This window comes from Ruditapes philippinarum, unplaced genomic scaffold (assembly GCF_026571515.1).
Source record: "Ruditapes philippinarum isolate M1 unplaced genomic scaffold, ASM2657151v2 ctg1381_1_1_1_1, whole genome shotgun sequence".
NCBI lineage: Eukaryota > Metazoa > Mollusca > Bivalvia > Venerida > Veneridae > Ruditapes > Ruditapes philippinarum.
In genome coordinates this window covers 592,894-614,653 of record NW_026853170.1, presented here as the reverse complement: position 1 = coordinate 614,653, position 21,760 = coordinate 592,894, and the positions used below count along the sequence as shown (strand labels likewise).

The following is a 21,760-nucleotide window of genomic DNA, read 5'->3' as shown; positions in this document are numbered from 1 at the left end:
TTTACTACAGGTAGATCATTTTGTTGGTTGAATTTCTTTTATATTGTATGTTTTCACAATTTTCTTCTGATTTATATAAAGCATAATCCATACCTACACTATTATAGTCACAGACATTCAGTTAACAAGGTTTCTGGTACAGTTTTCTGGTAAACAATTAACAAATGGTGGTTGTTTGTTTGGGACAATCTCAACTGACATTAAATTTGGCACCCATCTGTGTCCTTATTTTCAAGCTATAAAGTAAGTACTATACTGTCTGAAGTAGTACTCCTTCAAACTCCATGTGTTAAATTAACTTTCTGTTTCATTTTTTTATGCTCCCCGAAGGATGAGCAAAATTTTTAAAAGTTATTGCCCTTTGTTCAGTTTTACACTTTGAACTTTGTCTGGGACATAACTCTGACACTATAAGAGATATAAACATGAAACTTTGTAGGTAGATAGATCTCATTGCATAGATATGCAGTGCAAAAGAACCGTAACTCTGCCTTGCCTTTTTTTGGAGTTATTGCCCATTTCAATTTTACACTGAACTTTGTCGGGACATTACAGTGAAACTACAAGAGATATCAACATGAAACTTAGTCAGTAGATCTCATCTCATTGACTAGAAGTGCAGTGCAAAGAACAGTAACTCTGTCTTGCCTAACACTTTTAACTTCTGAAACTACAAGCGGTATACTTTTCTGTATCCAAAACAAATATTTTGGGAGCATCACCAAGTTCAACCGGTTCTTGTTTTCTTAGTCATTTCAAATTTTTATATTCAGTACTGTTCTTGATGTGACATTATTTTAAGGGATCATATGTGAATGTAGACATAAATGTTTCTTGTTCTGTACTCCATTGACATTTGACTTAATACGAGCATTACACTGATGAACATTTTAGGGGAGTTTGAAGCATTTGTGCATCAAAAATAAAAATAATTGAACGCCATGGTGATTAAGCTGGTCAGCAGCAGTTACTATGGTAACGTGTTGCTGTGGCATAGCACATTATTAACTGATGATGTTTTCATACTTATGTGTTTATACAATAGGAATTTGTTGTTAAAAGAACTAATATCTAAGCGTTTAAAAAAATAAACAAGTAAGAGCGCTATTTTTACTTAAAGAGTATGCCTATTTAATAGGAAACTGTTATAAGAAAAAACTTTTTGTTTGAAACTAACTCCTATGGTTATAGAAACCTTTTAAATCGCCCAATGGTCGAGGTTCAATGCACCAAGCCACCTTCCTCAAACCTGCGCCATCATTTTGGAAACAAACGCCACCAACCTTTAGGATAATATTTAAGTGGATAATTTTATTATACAGTGCTCGGAATCAAAATCATATTGTAAACAAATGCTGTTTTCTTGATAAACAAAATGTTTTTATCTGATGATGTTTCTGTCGATGTAATAAGCTAGGTCTTTCCAATAAAAATTCTATTTGAAAGACAATGTAATAAGATATACATGCAGTAACATTTTCTTCATTTAGCCCTGCCTTATTTGATGTATGTAACATGCAAATGTATTCAGGAAGGTAACAGCAGCAGCAAACTGGATACAGAATCATTTTTAAAAATTACAGATACAACGCAGCTGTTATTGCTTTATGAAGTTCACATGATCAAGTTGAGCTGAATTGATTATATATTTCAAATGTTTTCCTGTTATAAAGGTGATTGACCACAGTAACGGTAAGTTGATATTGGAAAATGCTTAGGATCAAATATAAAGTATAAAAAGACTGCTCCCACACTTTTTATAAATTGAACGTTACTTGGTTAATTGCGACGAATATACATGTATACATAAATTCACTTGGGCCACGTGAGTTATTTATCGTTCTGGCGCAGTAATTATCAAATTAAAGGGATTTATGACAAATAAACTCACTATATAGACCATTGAAGACAAAATGTCAGTTTTAATAAACTAAGAACTGATCTAAACCTGAATTTAGGTAAATGATTGCAATTTCAATCGAAAATGTAAATTTTACAACATGATAGATATAGATAACAGTTGACAATTTTCAGCGGGCTGCATTTAGTGCATATTCTTTTATTGTTGTCAATCATTTATTGACATTTTCGATCTTTCTAGAATAATTCAGGCACGAGTTTTTAATGCGGATTTTTTTTCCAACATACACCTCGTAACAAGTGACATTTATGATTGGCGCGAGAGAGGGGACAATGCAAAAGACGGTCCTGGTTTTATTTTCTTTCCTTACTTAAAAAAATACAACATTATTTTTAATCGGATAAAGTTAAAAACCCGCTAATGATAGTGTGCAACACAGATATTTGTTCCGTGTGGAGACCGTAAAAAAGTCGTTCCGTACATATACATAATCAAAGATGTTATATTCCTGATCCTTGAAGATCTACAGCACGACATTATTATTGTGTGTACATGTCGCAGGATTTTAAGTTCCTTTTTTTTACCTTTTTCAACTTGGGTTGTTCCAGCATTCCTACCTAAGTACTGTATACTCACCCTAACGATATGGTGCCAGTGTCTGTGATATGCAGGCTTCAGAACTTCTGATTCCCTTTCAAAATTCCATTTGTTTATTTGGGCTAACGCATTCTTTTACTTGGGGACCATACACCGCTTTTACGAAAGTGTCACATTTAAGGTTCCATGATGGCCTACGTATGAACACATCCCCGAATGTTTCTTAATTCAAAATTTCACCATTTACATGTTTAAATGTTGAATTCTGCTCAAGCTGGTGCTAGGGGCGTATACATGTAGGTAACTTGCACTTTTCAGTACTATCCATGAATATGCTAAATCAACCGAGCCTGCAAAATTTTCAATTTTGTCGTTTTGAGCATTCCTTAGGGATTCCATTTTTTCTTTATCTCTTCGTCAATAACATTATTTATTGAGAAAGGTCATGGTGGTTTTAGAAAAAAAAATTTTTTTAGTATATTTTTGACACAAAAAATAAAGGTGTTCTGAATAATAAAGTATTTTAATAATTGCTACTTTTTGCCATCTGATAATTTCTAAAAGTTTTGTATTAACTGCTTTTACTTATAATTACTTATTTCAAATTAATGTTGTGCTATGTTTAAAATAATCTTACTGCGTTTTCATGGATTAGTAGCGAAAGTTGTTCGAGTGACAAGGGGAATAACTAACGCTATTTAATCAAGTACTCCTTTTTCCTGGTTTCTTGATCATTATGAAGCCGAAAACCAATACCAATGTAAGACACGACGGTCACCTGAGATGACATTGAATGCTTTTGAGGCACTCAGAGGGAGACAATACATGAAAATGCGATAATAAAAAAAACATAAATAGAGGCTATTGTTCATAAGTGTCGCAAAATCGGCACGGATAGTGCTAATTTGTTGCCGGCTCGCCACGGCGAGCCGGTATTACGGTAGGATTTTACTGAGAAACAACTTAAAACTCCGAAGCTATCCAAAAATTTAATCGAAGCTTGGCTTCCAGCTTTCTTCAAAATTTATCTATCAGGGCTAGGATCCAAAATTATTTAGCCAATCAAATTTAATCTTACATAGCGTCAAAAAACCTTCAATTTTCACGCCATTTTTAAAAATCAGCAAGTATTGTTTTGAGCGCAAAGATATAATGATGATTAAAATGTTTGTCTTTATGAATTCTTTTCAATAAATCATATTTACACTGACTTCTGATTTAGCGATTTCACCTGTTTTCTCTGTAGTAAGTTTTCGTTTGGTTAATTAACATAAGTGTACATCTGGTTCTGTGCATTTTTTATTTTTCCTTTTTTCCGGTCATTTTATCCTTTCCGGTATTTAGTGTATGTATTTACTGGCCGGGATCCGGGACGCCCAGGATCCGGGATCGTATAAGATATGGAGGAAAAACCTAATGAACTATATTTGTGTTGATTGTTGTCGTAATGAAAGGCCATTAAACGTTTCTGAAAACTGGCCAATCCGTGAGATCTATTTACATTTTAATACGATCCCGGCTTTTCTGAAAACTATATTCTTGAACTGGTCAATTCCCGGGATCCCTATATGTTTTAATAGGATCCCGGCTTATCTGAAAAACATCTTCTTAGACTGGTCAATTTCCGGGATCCCTATATTTTTTAATAGGATCCCGGCTTTTCTGGCTGAATTGATTGACAACTTGTGTTTACTTTAGGACTTGTGCCTCTCATTCCAATACTAAATAACATACATGTATTACAACTTAATTTTGTATAAAGAGACATCTTTATGAAATCTACCTATCTAACATTTTGTGGTCAAGGTCAACAGGCCATATAGTAAATGTGCATAGACATAGGTTCTTCATTCTATCTGTTTACATGCACCTTCATATATACTCATACTCATACTCACCTTGGTTAAACTGAGAGAACTTTATATGTCACTTTCAGTCAATGAGTTTAAGATTTTGAATTTACTGGCCCTAATTCCAGTTTTGAATTTATTCTACTAAATAATTAACAAAATTTTCTTAAATTTACACTGGCCTGAACTTATATACACTGGCCATCGGGCACTGGGCCAGTGTTGACTTCACTTTTATTTTGATGTTCGCTGAAGTCTCTTCAGCTAATAGAACTGTCATTTTTACATTTAAACACACCCCTTGAAAAAATTACGAAGCGAGCCGCTACTAGCTTTTTTAAAAGCTAACCTTGTTAATAGTTTAAAATATAAATTAAGTTTTTGTTGTTGTTTTTTGGTTTTGTTACACGTGTTGACATTGACTATATATAGATATTTAAACATCCTTAAAGATCGTGCAGCACGACATTATTGTTGTGTATACATACATATTATATGGTATTTTTAGTTTCTTGTATTTGGCCACTCTGAACTTGGACTGTATAATCACCCTTAGGATATGTTGCCTCCTTTTTAAATTTGTCTTTTGACGTCTTGTCTGTGATATGCAGACTTCATAACCTCAGATCCCCTTTCTAAATTCCATTTTATTTAGTTTCGCCCATTGTTTTCTCGTTTAGGGCACACGCATTCTTTTACATGGGGACCATACGCCGCTTTTCATTGAATGACACTACTGTGTCACATTGAAGGTTCCATGATAACCGCCGTATGAACACATCTGCTGATGTTCTAAATTCAAAATTCCACCAGTTTTGTGTTTAAATGTTGAATTCTGCTTAAGCCGGTGCTATGGGGCGTGGACAGTAATTTGCACTTTCCAGTACCGTCCATGAACAGGCTCAATCAAACCGAGCCTGAAACATTTTACAATTTTGATGTGTTGGGCTTTCTTTGTCTGTCTCTGTCTCTCTGTCTGTATCTGTCTCTCTCTATTCTATTATGCTTCTGCGTAGGAATCCCTATATTTCATTTGCTTACTTGGGTGTACTGTTTATGTGAGCATCCTATTTATGTTTTCTTTTTAAAACCCCAAGCCAGGATTTTGCGAAAACCTGAAAAACCCCATTCTAATTGGACTCCATGAAGGGAGTATATTGTGTTTGGGGGGAAAATTTTTCCCCTTTTTTGGCAGGTAACTTCCTTGGCGGGGTTAAAACTATTTTCCCCCCCCCCTTTCAACCATTTTCATTTTTGGGGGGGACTGGTTGTTTGGGAGATTCAGCAAAATTTTTAATGCAAGCAATTATTAATAACTTCTCCAACAAACGGACCTGGGAATTTATGTTTTGTAGGATGTCATTTATATAGGCGAGAAACAGGAGGGGTCCTAGAACCTTGGGACACGCCTGCATATACTGGGATTGGTTTGAGATGTTGCCATTTAGCTCAACAGACTACAACCTGTTATCTAGAAAAATTTTGACCCATCTTAAAGTTTTACCTCTGGATTCCATAATCATTATTGTATGCCTAAAGGTTATCTGTAAATTTTTAATTCAGTAACTTAGTGAATAATACTAAATCATGTCAATTTTTGTGATGTTTACTGTTTTGATGCACGGGAGGCCAATGAGACCATTATGTATATGCATCATATGGGTAGCTGCCAAAATACCTGTGTTTACTTCCCACTGGCTGCCTCTTTAATACTCCTCGACGTGATTATCATGACATGCGCAGATACTGAACGATTATCACGTGGTCATAGGTAACGACCTCTTTCTGAAAATACCGGTGTCCTCGGTTTTAGGCTTCAGCAACGTTAGCCGAATTTTCCATCAATCGACTGCTTCAGCAGCTTGACAAAAGCAAAGGTAATTTTTATTGATACATGAAATTATTTACATACTGTTCACCCATTTTCATAGTGAAAAAAATAGCTCATCAGTCAAAAAATCAGCTTTTGAAGTGCAGTGGACTTCAGGGTCAAAAATGACAAATTTGAAGTTTCAATGAAATAAAAAATATTTTATGAAGATATTTAATAAGAAATGAAAGATCAATTTGATTTTGCTGGAACGATAGTTGTATAGTATAATATTTCGCAAACTTGCCTTTGAAAGCCCTGGTAAGCATTATCGTATCGTATCCTTTTTACGGATGTTTTGTCGTAAGTGGGTGGGGGGAAATTTACCAACTAAGTTTGCTTCCTTTGTGCTGATAGATTTATTCAGTTATCAATGTATGAAAGGTTATGATAACCATCAAATGATTTATCAAATCCGCGTGTTAATTGTATTGTTGGTACGCCAATTAATCTTAGTTTCTTAGTTTCTTAGATTTTTAAAGGTCAAACCCATGCAAAGGATTTCTTGCTTATACTTTGTTAAAGGGACTCCACTTAAATGAAAGATCATGAATGAAATTTTCTTTTCTTTCACTTGGATTTTTACTGAATGATTATGACAGTGAAAACTGACATGAATTTAAAGATTTTACTTTAGCAATCTTTTAATCAAATAGATTTTTCAATTTTATTTTTGAGTGTATTTCTATCTTCTCAAGTTCTGCATCTTTTAATTTCAAGTGCTGAAGTTGATTTATGTACATTTTCAAATTTCATGTTTTTAGGTATTTTTACCTTTGATTTGAGGAAAGTTAATAAGTTTGAAGGTTAATGTTCGCATCTACAGAAAATGAAATATGTACTGTAGGGTAAATTTAATGAAGATAAAAATAAGTTTAATTGTGCATAGGAATGAGAAACTGAGCAAAGATACATATGCTCGTTTAAAAAACCTAAACCCTTACCAAACCAGGATACCAGAAGACAGGAAGTTTGCCAATTCAAATTGTTTTAAAATTCATTCATCAGTACAATTTATAATCAGATCTCATTCCACAATTTATTTTTATTGGAGGGATTTCAATGAAAAAAATGCACAAGGTGGCTGTGACATAGCCTCTTCAAGTCAACATAGCCTCTTCAAGTCAAGTGCACTACTAAGTGTTAAGCTGGCTGGTGAAAATGCCAGATCGGCTTATGACATAGAAAATCATACTTCTAGAAAAATATTAAAGATATTTCTTTTAAACTTTGTTTATTGAGCATAATATATGACATAAACAGAAAGAAAAATATTTGGTAACTGTCACTGTTGTGAGAATTATTTCTCCTTTTCATGTTTATAAAATACAAAGTATAAAACAAAATAGGTTAAATAACTTCTTTATGATCCAATTCATTGTGCCAACACCTGTCAGCATACATTTCATTCAGTTTTCAAAGGAAACTTCTTTTAAGGACTTCAAAAATTATGTGACATATAAACATGAAAAAGGGGAAATAATTCTCACAAAAGTTACAGTAACCAATTATTTCTTTCTGTTTATGTCGTGTATTATGCTCAATAAACAAACAAAGTTAAAAATAAATATCTTTATTATTTTTCTAGAAATATGAATTTTTATGTCAAAAGCCCGACTGGGCATTTTCACGAGTCTGTTAAGTACATGTTAAAGTTAATTAGTACGTGTTTACAAAATTAAATTGGTCAGGAGCGGCTCAGCCACGGGACCAGTTTAAATTTGTAAATACATACAATTAAACTTTAACCGGCTTAGTGGTTTAAATTATTTTTATAAACAGTCGATTTACTAGACTGATTAATAGTTTGCCAATTTATCAAAGTTATGAGTTACGATTCATTTGAAATACTTCAATCCTATTGGACAAAAAATAATTTCAAACACTAAGGTGTATTAGTGTAAATTACCATATTACCTGCCTATTCCTATTATGATCTTTACATGGGGTACATGGCTTGGAGCTAAATATATTGTATATATTATCTGTGTACGTGGTAATTTTATATTAAATTTCTAACCCTCGATACTCCATTTTGACCGAACTTCACTGCAATGATCCTCAAGTTGGCCTCCCACAACGTTTATATAAATGGTTCTAGTCTGATACATAAGACGGTCACAGAAGCTAAAAATAGACTTCAAAACTGTTAATAACCTAATTTATCATGAAAATTCCCAAAAATTGCAAGGTTTTTATGGCACCTGCTACAGAGTAGTAGCAAGATACAGGATCATGTCTCTGTCATCTGTCACAAAACTTGTCCTGACTACTGTTATTGCCCTTTAGTTATTTTTTATTGGGACTGCTTCTCTTACCACTACCAATGTAATTTGAACGAATCATTTACAGCGTGGTTGGTACTTGCCCATATTACACAGGATTTCAGGTTGAATCAATGATTTTTGACAGAGTTATTCATCTAGACTAAATCAGTACCAAGTGTAATTGTGCATATACATGAAGTCGCATTTTCCAATTCAATGATTTATGTCCAAGTTAAATAAACTACAGTAAGAAACCATGCCTCAAGTCCTTGCACATATTTAGCGGGTTTTATGTTTGGCCACTGGGAACATAAATTTACAAATACTTGGTACAAGAAAACAAATTCAAATCTTCCTGTGTCTACTCGGTATCATTTGAATTGATGGATATTAGAAATGCTCAGGGGATCAAACAAAGTGCAAACATTTGACCCTGAAGATCATTTGAGTCAAGTTCCGTCTAGTTGCCAATCATCATAAAAATTCACCAATGGATATTAAAACAAATTACGCCAAAACCTAATGTACTACTACTAAGTTTTCCATCCAAGTATGAAATTGTGTGTTGACCATTAGTACATTCACATAAGACATAGATGCCATGATAACGCACATATATTATTATAATGTTAATAAAATGTTTATTTTTATCTATTTTCAGATGACTGACAAAATTGGTTTCTTAGAAAATTTTGCCCTTAGTGGCGCTGCTGCTGCTATTTCTAAAACAGCTGCTGCACCAATTGAACGAGTGAAGCTTCTTGTACAGAATCAAGATGAAATGATTAAAGCTGGTCGATTAGACAAACCATACAGTGGTGTCATTGACTGTACAATGAGGACCTTCAGGAATGAAGGAGTCCTTCCTTTCTGGAGAGGAAACATGGCAAATGTCATTCGGTATTTTCCAACCCAAGCCCTTAACTTTGCTTTCAAGGACCAGATTAAGGCTATGTTTAAATCATCAAAGAATGAAAGTCAAGCAATTAAATTTGGCAAGAATGTTATGTCTGGTGGTGTTGCTGGAGCCATGTCCTTGTGCTTTGTGTACTCACTAGATTACTGCAGAACACGTTTAGCCAATGATGCCAAGGCAAGCAAGAAAGGTGGTGGAGAACGTCAATTCAATGGTATGGTTGATGTGTACAAGAAGACCATCCAATCTGATGGAATTGTCGGACTGTACAGAGGTTTTGTCATCTCCTGTGTTGGTATTGTTGTGTACAGAGGTTGCTACTTCGGTTTCTATGACACTCTGAAGCCAATTATCATTGGTGAAGGAGGAAGCTTTGCTGCATCCTTCGCTCTTGGATACATTGTTACCATCAGTTCTGGTTTGGTGTCTTACCCCATTGATACAATCAGGAGAAGAATGATGATGACATCTGGTGAAGCTGTTAAATACAAGGGGTCCATTGATTGCACAGTCCAAATTGTCAAGAACGAGGGTTTCATGTCTTTGATGAAAGGAGCAGGTGCCAACATTCTTAGGGGTGTAGCTGGTGCTGGTGTCTTGTCTGGATTTGATAAATTCAAGGAATTCTACGTAAAATGGCGTGTAGGAAAGTCATAAAAAATAGATATCTAGAATTCAAATAATTAATATAGAAAGATCTTTTGTAACATTTTGATGTGTGAAGTTGAACATTGCACTTAAAGCTGGAGTAAAGGACATTTATGAGCGGGGATCATTGTATAATGTGTCAGATTTTTATAATTTGTCCTTTATATGCAGTTTGTTTGATAAGAATATTAAAATTTGTTTAACAAATAAAAACCATTTTGTCATGCATTAGAACATTGTTGATAAAGAATTATGTTTGAATCAATTGCTAATTACAGAAAATAAGATTTAAGAACGCCTTTCTTGTATTTACCAAATAGAAACGGCTTAAATATTGGAATTATTGCGTTATTTAAAGATATATTATGCTTAAATTTGATATTTGAAGAAACTGATAATTTATACTCAACAGTTTCTTTTGTGATGAAAAATAAACACCTTTGAATACACACAAGGAAGATATGTTTTAAACTTTACACACTACAGGTATTCGCAGTGTGATTACATAGTGTCGTTACAAAAAACTGGAAAGACCAAATTAATTATGCCCATCTTCAAAAGTGGGGGTATATTGCTTTGCATTTCTGTCGATCTGTCTGTAGACCAAATGGTTTCCGATCAACAAGTTAAGAACACTTAAGCCTAGGAACCATAACTTGTATGGGGATTGATCATGACCAGAAGATGACCCCTACTATTTTGGGGGTCTTTAGGTCAAGATTATTCAGTCAATGGTTTCCTATTAATAACTCAACTCGTGGGACTTTGACCTTCAGACTTCACAGGTGCATTGGTCATGGCCTGTCAATTACCTCTTGATTTTGGGGTCAAGGTCAATTCATATTGACCTTGTAGGTAAAAACGATGTTACTGATCAAAATCAATTCATGGGCCCTTGGCCTTCAAACTGTGGAGAAAACCCCTATTGATTTTGGGGTCAAGGTCAATTGACCTTGTAGGTAAAAATGGTTTCTGATCTATATAAAACTTGACAACCCATTGACTGTTCAAGTGTTGGCCCTCATATTTCGTAGGTGCAGTGGTCTTTGCAAGAAGATGACCCCTATTGATTTTGTGCATTGGTCTTGGGCCAGGAGAAAAACCCTATTGATTTTGGGGTCAAGGTCATTTTGACCTTGTATCTGATCAATAACATGACAACCCAAACTGCATAGGTCCATTGGTCTTGGCCAGTAGATGTCCCCTATTGAGTTAAGGGTCACATTGACCTTGTATGTAAAAACGGTTTCTGACCAATAACTCCAACAACTATAGTTGCCTTGGTTGATACTTTTTATTAAACTAAAAATGTTACATTTCATTAGACCTTGAAATGTGTATACCAAAAGCAAAGTGGCTGTCATTAAGGAGGCCTACATGAGACATAAAAGTTATGCATATTTTTTTTGTGAGATTTGTAACAACTTTGTCATAAAATTGCTGCACACAACCTATGGTCACTCACCATCACAATGACCTAGCGACTAGTCCTGACCAGTAGATAACCCCAATTAACTTTTTGTGCCACCACTTTGTGGGGGAGGGGGGACATTTAGATTTACCCTTGTCCGTCCGTTCTCTTTTTGTTTCGCATGTAGCTCAAAAAGTATTTGACCTGGAGTTATGAACATTTATAGAAATGTTGATCAGCATGTGTAGTTGTGCACCTGGGTATTTTCGTGTGGATATATTTAGTATTTTTAGAGTAATTGCCCTTGACTTAGTAACATTTGCAATTTTCAACTTGTGTCGCACATATCTCAAAAAGTATTTGACCTAGAGTCATGAAACCTTACAGGCATGTTGCTCAGCTTGTGTAGTTGTGCACCTGGGGTTTCGCTTGTGGTTTTATTCTATTTATTTTACTTCTATTTTGTCAGATTTATTGCCCTCGACTTAGTGAAAACCGTTCCATTATGTTGTGTTATTTGTTCCTTGAGTGCACTGCTTGAGTTAGAATCAACCAACTTTACAGGAATAATAATGTTCCAACATCACTGTGAAGCTATGCAGCTGTTGTTGTGCATGTGGATTTTTTCCAGTTTGTTAAGAGTTATTGCCATTGACTTAGTATAAATTTTTAATTTTCAACTTGTTCATGCATAACTCAAAAATATTTGACCTGTAGGTCTGAAAGTTTACAAGAATGTTGGTCAGCTATGCACATTGTGGTTTGCTTGTGGATTTATTCAGTATTTGTAAAGTTCTTGCCCTTGACTTTTGGTTTTCAACTTGTTGCACTTGTAGCCTAAAACATATTTGACCTAAAGTCATAAGATTGACAAAACAGTGGAGTGTTGGGGCACTCGTGTCCTATGGACAACTACACATTTCTAGTTTGTCAATATGTCCAAGTCAGTTAACTTAGTAACATGACTATTTATCTGCCGATAGGGGGCATAATTTACATGTTTTACAAACAAATATTGTTTGACAAGTAATAAGGAATGCAGCTTCCCAAACATAATTTTTACATTCACTTATGCAAGGAAGAATTGACTAGTTTTCAAAAAATTTCTGCAACAAAAACTTTACCCAAACATCAGCATAGTATATCTTTAAGTATACTATGTTAAGAAACCTCGTCTAAACAATATGCATTATATTGTAGCTTTTATGTCGGCGAAAAACAAGTCGCGTACCAAGCTAAAGTCTCCGGATGAAATTGTATCACACCGGTGAAAGCTGCAGAGGTTAAGAATAATTTGGTATTGTGGCAACTCACTTTTAAGCAGTGTTTGATTTAATTAAATCTTGTGAAGAAATTCACATTAATAGGTCTTCTAATTTTGTTCTCATAATTTGCTTAACCATCACAGCTGATTGCCCTTTCTCAAGATCGATCATCATACATGTACATGGTTTAGACCCTTCAGATACCATTTGTATAAATATAAAAGAAAAAGAAAAGATAAATGTAAGGTCTACTTTTATTATAGAATTTACTTAAAATAATTACTTTCTGCAAAAAGATATGTTAAGTTTCTTACATAACTCTTGTTCATCACCATGAGATGTTTCGTTGTGTACATTAACCGAGTCTCATTAAAAGTTCTTGGAACAAATGTTCACCATTGTGGTTCTCTATGGTCGCGGTCAAACTTTGACAAAAATGTTATATACATGGCCTACAAATTTACTCATTAAGGGATTCTGAAATAACTTCACCATAATATGAGACAATGGGCGTTTCCTTTGACAATGACACGTACTCTTGCCTTGTGCAAGCCATGTTTGGTTTTGCTGTTTAATTTGTGTATTGAGACTGAAAAAGTCGCTGTCCTCATATATCTTGATATATTTATGTTTTAAACAAGCTTGGTATCAGGAAAATTCTGATTTGAAGAGCAGGTCATAGGACAGACACCTTGGAAGTCCAACTGTAGCAGTTTAATGTAAATCCCAATTTAACTTTTACGTGAAGGACATCATTGGCAATTAAAGCAGCCAGCATATTGGCTTGATTCACATATAAAGCGCTCCCATCTTTTCTGCTTGCTGTTTGTCATCGAGGTTTTAAAACCTTTATGTGAGATCATTCACATTCTGCGTTGGTGTCTGACCTATCCAATATCCGAGATCTGATCGAGTTTGAGCTTGGATGATTTATTATAACCTTAATTTGACCCTGTTCTTCTTGGCAACATTTTGGATATAGGACAATGTCATTAAAATCAGCTCCTAAATAATGCTGTAATCTAAACTTAAGAATATCTGCATTTTTAACTTTATATAGTCAGATTGGATAGGAGGGCAGCTGAATTAAATGGCATTGGAAGCAGTAAACTTTTAGCTAGCTGCGTGTTTTCTTTCCAGTTGACAGTTTTGTGAAAGCATGGTCGGTTGTGCTTGGTTATCAACATTTCTTAAAGCGTCTTAACCATGTGCTAGATCTTCACCAAACTTCACATGAATGGTCCTTAAGTAATTAATTAGGTGGCCCACTACAAAAGTTTAAATGGTCCCCAACATATGTACTTTCACATAATTTCAAGGTTACAGCGGGGCATAAATATTAATTGTCTATGTAGTTCATTTTTTCTACTTTTTGGAAAACACATACTGTATAGATCTAGGAATTTAAAATAGAATGCAAGTGGTTTTCATATTTGTAAATTTACAACAGAGAGAAATGAATATTTAAAAGCCTATATAAACATATACTTTATACGATATGTCCGGTGGCATAGAGGTGACATTTTCAGTTTTATATGTCTCATGACAATGGTTATAACAATGAGGGGAAAATTTCAAAATCATAATGTATGTGTACGTCGCCATAATTTGAACCTAAGATGAGAAAATTACATTTAGTGATGTTCAACCAAATAGGACAACTATTGGGAAATCATCCGGACCCGAAATCATCAGGATTGCATCGATCTCAATATTTTAGGATCCGTGACGTCTTTAATGAATAACATTCTATTAAATTCAAATAAGGTTGGTTCATTTATTTAAGATAAGATCTACCAGAATTGCCAATTTCCTATGGTAATCACGCTTTTCAGTCCAGTAACTAGGGGGTCGCCCACCCCTAATAATAGGACGTTTGTTTTAGTACCAAATTCTTGATTTTCATGTGCAAATGTTCGAGTAAATCGTGGTCATAAAACCATATATGATCGGTTAAACAGCAATACTTACATCAATAAATATTCATAGCGATGGCCGTTTTCCAGTTCAATGATGTTTTTTCAAAGACTTTTAGTGATGGATTTCATGATTTTAAAATTATTTTTAAAGCTTATCTGGACTACGTCTGTTATTCTACAGTATACATTATTCAATTTCATGAAATTTGAGTTACTTAAAGTTCATTAATCCAACACATTAGATCTATATAAAAAATTATTGTATATACATAATACACATTAATTTGCATATTCCACTAAATGATTGATAGCCTTCATATAGAGGATATAATTGTTTCATATTTTGAGGTGATATATACATGTATGTATTTCATAATAAGTATAAATATATAAATAATTTACATTTCATATATTTGCAGGTTTACTCTTGAACAATTTAAACAATGAAGGCTTCTAACAAGCAAAGAAAGAGAAAAACAGAGAGAGAAGAGGATTGTGGTAGTCCATCTAAAGTAAGCAATGTTTCTAAACCAGCAGTAAAAAGCAAATATTTTGAAGAACAAAACAAAGTTGCCCAGAAAAAGCTCCGGAAAAGTGCTTCATGTAGTACGAAGAGTGGAAAAGAACATGAGAATGAAAATGTTTTGAGTGCCACATCTTCAGTAAAGTCTGAAGACAGACTGGGTTTCAATTTTTACAACGTTTCATGTGAAGATCTTGCAAAATCACTCCTGGGTAAAATAATAGTTATAAACTATGAAGGGAAGCGGTTAGCTGGTAAAATTGTAGAAACAGAAGCTTATCTGGGACCTATAGATAAGGGAGCTCACTCTTACAAGGGCAAGACAGAAAGGAATACAGCTATGTTCATGAAACCAGGAACAGCCTATGTGTACAATATCTATGGCATGTATTGCTGTATGAATATATCAGCTAATGGTAAGTTAAGTTTTGTACCATACATTTTTATTATGTGATATCTATCATCTACTTAACAGTTTCTTTGGTTGAGTTTAGCTGTATGTTATTATAGTCCTTATACAAACCTGAAGTTGCCCATATTTAATATTTCTGAATTATGTACTGGTTTTCGAAACACTCTGAACTTAAAGAAAGGGTTTTTCAAATTAACTTTAAGAAGTCTTGTCAATAAGCCCTGTATATTTTGGCCCAGGTTAAATATTTTCAGAATTTGCGAAAATTTGTTTTGACCAGAGATTTTAAATTTTGATACAAATCTCTGTCAGGAGATCAAAAAAGGCTGACCTTTGAGCTACAACAAGAGTTTGCCTAAGAGAAATTTTTACAGTTTTGATATTATGAGGTTATCCAATAATATTTCATTACACATTGTTGAGAACTATACTGAATTACATTGGACAAGTATATAACAGCATCTTTGAACAATCACTGGACAATGCCACTAACCAAATATTCTAGCACTTGTCTAAAGATTTTTTAACTCTTATTTTTTAGCTTTCATGGACCTATTTTGCATAAGATAGTAATATGAATGCAATTTATGTCTTTATGATACTTAAGTTAGTAGAGGGCCTCCAAAAGATCATGAAGTTTGATCAAAATCTACCTTGTGATTAAAGAGGAGACCAAATAATAGACATTAATTAAAAGTATTTTATGTGTATTGATACATATAAAGAGTTTTATTGAGATGTAATTTATTTTAGGTGATGGTGCAGCTGTACTGTTACGAGCTTTACAGCCTATTGAAAATCTAGAACTGATGGATAAACTACGAACAAAGGGTAAAAAGGCTGGCTCATTATTGAAGAAGGATGGAGTCGGCTTGTGTAATGGTCCTTCTAAATTGTGCCAGGCCCTGGGAATAAAGAAAGATCTGGTGAATAAAGTTGATATGTGTACTTCTGACTTAATATGGTTGGAGAAAGGTGAAACTGTAAATGATGATGAAATAGTGAAATGTAAAAGGATTAATATAAATTATGCAGAAGAGTGGGTAGACAAGCCATTGAGGTTTTATATCATGGGCAATGTATTCAACAGTGTGAAAGATAAAGAAGCAGAAAAAGCAATTAGTGGCTAAACTCCGAATGAAATTTATCATTTTCTAAGTGCATTTAATTAACTAGTGTATGTCAGGCTAAACCTCAAAGAGCAGTTAAAGTTGTGAGTAGTGAGCTTGTTACAGATAGCAACATGATTTATTGGACACCCTATATAAAACGTGCAGGGAAAGTAAAAACACAACTCCCAAATTATGCACATTCAACCATTTGTTAATAAAAAATGGACCTTTCACTCACAGTTTAGTAGTTCAAACACAATATTTGTAGGTATAGCTAGAATAAAGCTGTGGTATAGTTACCAAAAAATATATACATTAAAAATATACAAGTATCATAATTATAAGAATTGTGACTGTTTTATTTTCTCTAACAGTATTAACTTAAAACTCAACTTAAACAATGTTTTTTTTCAAAGATTGATTTTTTATGGTTGGCTTTAAGTACGGTATTTTTTGTTAGAGGAGTAAATCCATCAACATCCTGTAAGATAGCTGGTGAAACAGTCAAGTCACTGGCAGGATTCAAACATACAGTGGTGAGGCCGGGCAAGGGTTGGAAGTCGACAACCTTAACCATTTATAGGCATCAGATGCATGCCCGTAAAAGGTAAAGGTCTTGTTTATTACAGTGTCACCCCTACTGAAAGGGCCAGCCACTTCTGACTTATAAGACACCTTCTGCATGCATACCATGTACCTCCCAACTCCTATCACTATGCCAGGCGGATAGAAATCGGAAACCATTCATTTTAACTACCTGCTATTTCCCGTAATAAAAATTAAGGTCATATGGCAACTTTCCAGCTTTTCTGCTGGAGGAAGTACTCCGGTGCCCTTCCGTAAATTATTTCACACCCAAGTAGAACCACTGATGTTCCATAGCTTCCTCACATAAAAGAATCCTAGGTCCCTGCTGGGATTCGAATGCATACAGGTGAGGGGCAAGTGATTTAAAGTCAAGGACCTCAACCTCTTGGCTACAGATACCCCTCAAATTGTAAGTTTGAACTAACTTAGTGTCCTTCAATGTGCATGGTATATTGTAAAAGGTGTAGCACATCTTTATCAATCATCATTTTATCAAAATACCTGTACATATTTTCCTCATCATGTTTAGAAAATATATCTTACTTAAAAAGACAAACGTTTCATCTTTGGATTTTGTTAGAGGTACTTCAAATTAACGTGGTACTGTAGTATTTGTTTCTATCCTTATTGTCTCACGAGATGCCACTAGTGCATGATGTTTTTTGCCTCTTTCTCACAACTTTATCATGTAGTCCGATGCAAACATGAACTTAACTATATTTCTATCTTTTTTGTATATAAAGTTTTGCTTTGAAAACTAGAACTATCGCTGAATGCGATTCATACCCCCACCAAGGTCCTTGACAGAAGACGACTTGGAAAGGTGGGGAATAACTTTAGTGGCACAAATACATAAAAAGAAATTATCTCTGGTGAAAAAAAGACTAATTGTACAGGTAAATGAGGTAATAGTATAAATATATATTGTCAAATCATGTTCGAAACAGTTACAAATAACCTTTCATTTTCCCAATGTACTAAACATTTTTTAAGTCAATTTTTGACCTTCAAGTGTGGCCTTGACCTTAAGCTGGCACAAGGGTAAGATGGGTTCTGCACATTGCTCAGTTTAGGGGAACATTTGAGTAAAGTTTGAAGAAAATCCTTCCATTAGTATAGAATTTATAGAGAGGACACGACATATTGTCTAGCACTGATTGTATGTAAATTTAAAGAGTAAAAAAGGGCATAACTTTGTCAAAATGCAATACAGATTTATAAAATTTGACCTGCATATCTTATTTGTGACACCTCATATATCTTTAAAGTTTCAAGCAAACACCTGTACTAGTTTCAGAAATATTCAAGTACTTGTTAAAATTTAAGAACATTTTCTAAGTCAATAGTTGACCTTCAAGTGTGGCCTTGACCTTTAGGCGGCACAAAGGTAACATGGATTCTGCACATAACCTTGTTGAGGTGAACATTTGAGAAAAGATTCAAGAAAATTCTTCCTTTAGTATAGGATTTATAGAGCGAACACAACATATTGTCTAATATTTGATTGTATGTAAATTTGAAGACTTAAAAAGGGGCATAACTTTGTTAAATTGCAATACAGAGTAATGAAACTTGACCAGCATATCTTAATTGTGACAATTTATATATACTTTAAGTTTCAAGCGAATACCTTTTCTAGTTTCAGAAATATTCAAATACATGTTAAAATTTAAGAATATTTTCTTAGTCAATTTTGGCCTTCAAGTGTGACCTTGACCTTAAGCCACCAAAAGGGTGACATGAGTTCTGCACATTACCTTGTTGAGGTGAACATTTGAGCCAAGATTGAAGAAAATCTTTCAATTAGTGTAAGACTTACAGAGTGGACACGACATACTGTCTAATATTTGATTGTTTGATTTTTGACCTTCAATTGTGACCTTGACCTTGAGCTGACACATGGGCAACATGGTTTCTGCACACCCCCTTGTTGAGGTTAACATTTGAGCCAAGATTGAAGAAAATCTTTCAATTAGTGTAGCACTTACAGAGTGGACACAACATACTGTCTAATATTTGATTGTTTGATATTTGACCTTCAATTGTGACCTTGACCTTGAGCTGACACATGGGCAACATGGGTTCTGCATATCCTCTTGTTGAGGTGAACATTTGAGCCAAGTTTGAAGAAAATCTTTCAATTAGTGTAGGTCTTACAGAGCGGACACGACATACTGTCTAATAATTGATTGTTTGATATTTGACCTTCAATTGTGATCTTGACCTTGAGCTGACACATGGGTTCTGCACATCCCCTTGTTGAGGTGAACATTTGAGCCAAGTTTGAAGAAAATCCTTCAATTGGTATAGGATTTATAGAGCAGACACGAAAATGGGAGACGGACGGACCAACGCGACAAAGCGATTCCATTATAGCTCCCCCCACCCCCCACATTTTGTGGTGGGGTATTACAAATGTAATGAGATTAAATTCCTAATAAAACAGGACTTTAAAGATTTTAAATTTCTCCCATCTGAAGCCATGTTCCTAATACAATTTTTTTTTATAGAAAACAAGTGAAAAAGGTAATTGCCTTATTTCAAATTTTTCATTTACACAGCGTAAATTTGTTTTGTCATGAAACAAAGTTTTTATTCTTGTTGTCAAGCTACCTATTGTTCTCCTTACTTCCCAGTTTTAATCATTAATAGTTTTCTGAATCAAATATAAAACTAGAAGGGCTTTTGAGACAACAATATATGTCTCCCAAAACTGTGTATGAATCACTCATGTGAAGTTTCATTGAAATCCCACCAGTAGCTTGACCTGTGAAAGCCGGACAAGATTTTTCTATTTATAGCTCTGATGGCCATTTTGTGCAGCATAGCCGAATGTGCTGGTATTGTGCACAACTAAGGATGGTACTGATCACTCCAGTAGTTTGGTTGAAATCCCACCAGTAGTTTGACCTGTGAAGGCCGAACAAGATTTTTCTATTTTTAGCTCTGGCGGCCATTTTGTGCAACAATGCGGAATGTGCCTGTGATGTGCACAACTAGGGATGGCACTAATCACTCCTGTAAAGTTTGGTTGAAATCCCAAAAGTAGTTTGACCTGTGATGGCCGGACAAGATTTTTTTATTTTTTAGCTCTGGCGGCCATTTTGCGCAGTGAAGCGGAACATGTCGGTAATATGCACAACTAGGGATAGTACTGATCACTCCTGTAAAGTTTAGTTGAAATCCCACCAGTAGTTTGACCTTTGAAGCGCGGACAAGCTTAATGCAGACGGACTGACAACCCGACGTTCTAATGGGATAGTAAAAATGTGGCCAAAACTATTGTTCTTTTTAGCCATACAAAAGAAAATAGCCACATAAAAGCACTACGGAATGAATGACATCAAAAAGAAAGGACAGTTACCTATTGTCCCTCTAGCAACATTACTACTGCCCTGTTAGAGCAGGTGTACGGACAGAAGGCAAAAACTATATGTCTCCCAAAAATTTTGGGAGACATAATTCCAAAACATTACAGAAAAATCAGAATAGTATTCATGAAAGAAAAAGCACAAAACAAAACCCTGAAAAACTCTGCTCTCATACAAACTTTTAAAATTCATAAATAATTACTGAGCATGCCCTGGACCTAAATCTGAAGAAACTCAAACCTGCGCGCTAACATTTCGGCCAATAATTTATATTTCCTGCCGTCAGTTTATTATAAGATACAGGTTGACATGAAATTGCTTAACAGACAACCATCACAAAACTTTTAGACATACAAAAATAAGAAACAACATTTGTCTCTAGTAATTTTATTATTGCACTTTCCCTCGACAATTGCTGTCACATTTTTTGGAATAAAACATTTTCAAATCTATCTACATTCACTTTGTTTCTAGACAGTGAAAGTTACTTGTCCCTTTCGGTCTTGATGTCATACAATATAAAAAGTAGTAAAATAAATTTATTATATTCATATACCCTGTCACCAAATACATGGGAATCATCAGAAAACTTGTCATGTTCGCTTCTGAAAACTGTTTCACAATTCCTGGAAAATGTCACAAGCTTATGCAATTTTTGCATCACTAAACATTTTGAGGAAGAAAAACATGAAGACATACTAGGTAAGAATGATTTGGTGCATATTATCAGATTATAGTTCTTTCTGACTCATTATAACATTTTTAATGTTACACTAACTTTCATTATGTACAGGCTTTTTTTATTCTCTAAGCAGGAGTCCACGATGTTTCCGCACGGACCGCCTCACAGTTATCAGAGGAAAACATAACAGGTTCTGTGATTTAATTACTTTTGACAGAGTTATGGCATTTTGTCTTTCATATTTGTAATACATTTCCCTTCTGTGTGCAATTCCAAATACATTTTCCCAGCTTTTACAGAACTATGGTCATCAAGTGCCCTGGTGCCAATTATTGATGTTTTGTGAATTGGGCAATTTTAGTTGCCAATAGAAGAATTATGGCCCGTTGTTCACTTTAAAGTGAAATAGTTTTCTGGGAGTAACAAAGGATTTCAACCAGTCTTCTACAAAACTATTATCAGCAAGGC

At 34.5% G+C, this 21,760-nt stretch overlaps 2 protein-coding genes across 2 annotated transcripts; both read left to right on the top strand.

Annotated features, from left to right (window-relative positions):
- The first annotated feature begins 6,025 nt into the window (after window positions 1-6,025).
- LOC132735983 (uncharacterized) lies at window positions 6,026-10,222 on the top strand. Its single transcript, XM_060723027.1, has 2 exons — window positions 6,026-6,185; window positions 9,107-10,222. Exon 2 carries the CDS (start codon window positions 9,107-9,109, stop codon window positions 10,016-10,018), a length of 912 nt encoding a protein of 303 aa, XP_060579010.1. The 5' UTR covers window positions 6,026-6,185; the 3' UTR covers window positions 10,019-10,222.
- Window positions 10,223-14,297: 4,075 nt separating this feature from the next.
- On the top strand, window positions 14,298-16,984 carry LOC132735982 (uncharacterized). Its single transcript, XM_060723026.1, has 3 exons — window positions 14,298-14,452; window positions 15,024-15,543; window positions 16,293-16,984. The coding sequence occupies exons 2-3, from the start codon at window positions 15,048-15,050 to the stop codon at window positions 16,667-16,669; spliced, it is 873 nt and encodes a 290-aa protein (XP_060579009.1). The 5' UTR covers window positions 14,298-14,452; window positions 15,024-15,047; the 3' UTR covers window positions 16,670-16,984.
- The last annotated feature ends 4,776 nt before the right edge of the window (window positions 16,985-21,760 follow it).

Excerpts from the sequence above, each read along its gene's own strand:
- LOC132735983 (XM_060723027.1), top strand. The coding sequence starts at position 9,107 with ATGACTGACAAAATTGGTTTCTTAGAAAATTTTGCCCTTAGTGGCGCT.
- LOC132735982 (XM_060723026.1), top strand. The coding sequence starts at position 15,048 with ATGAAGGCTTCTAACAAGCAAAGAAAGAGAAAAACAGAGAGAGAAGAG. Across the intron at positions 15,544-16,292 it reads TATGAATATATCAGCTAATG|GTGATGGTGCAGCTGTACTG; the intron begins GTAAGTTAAGTT and ends AATTTATTTTAG.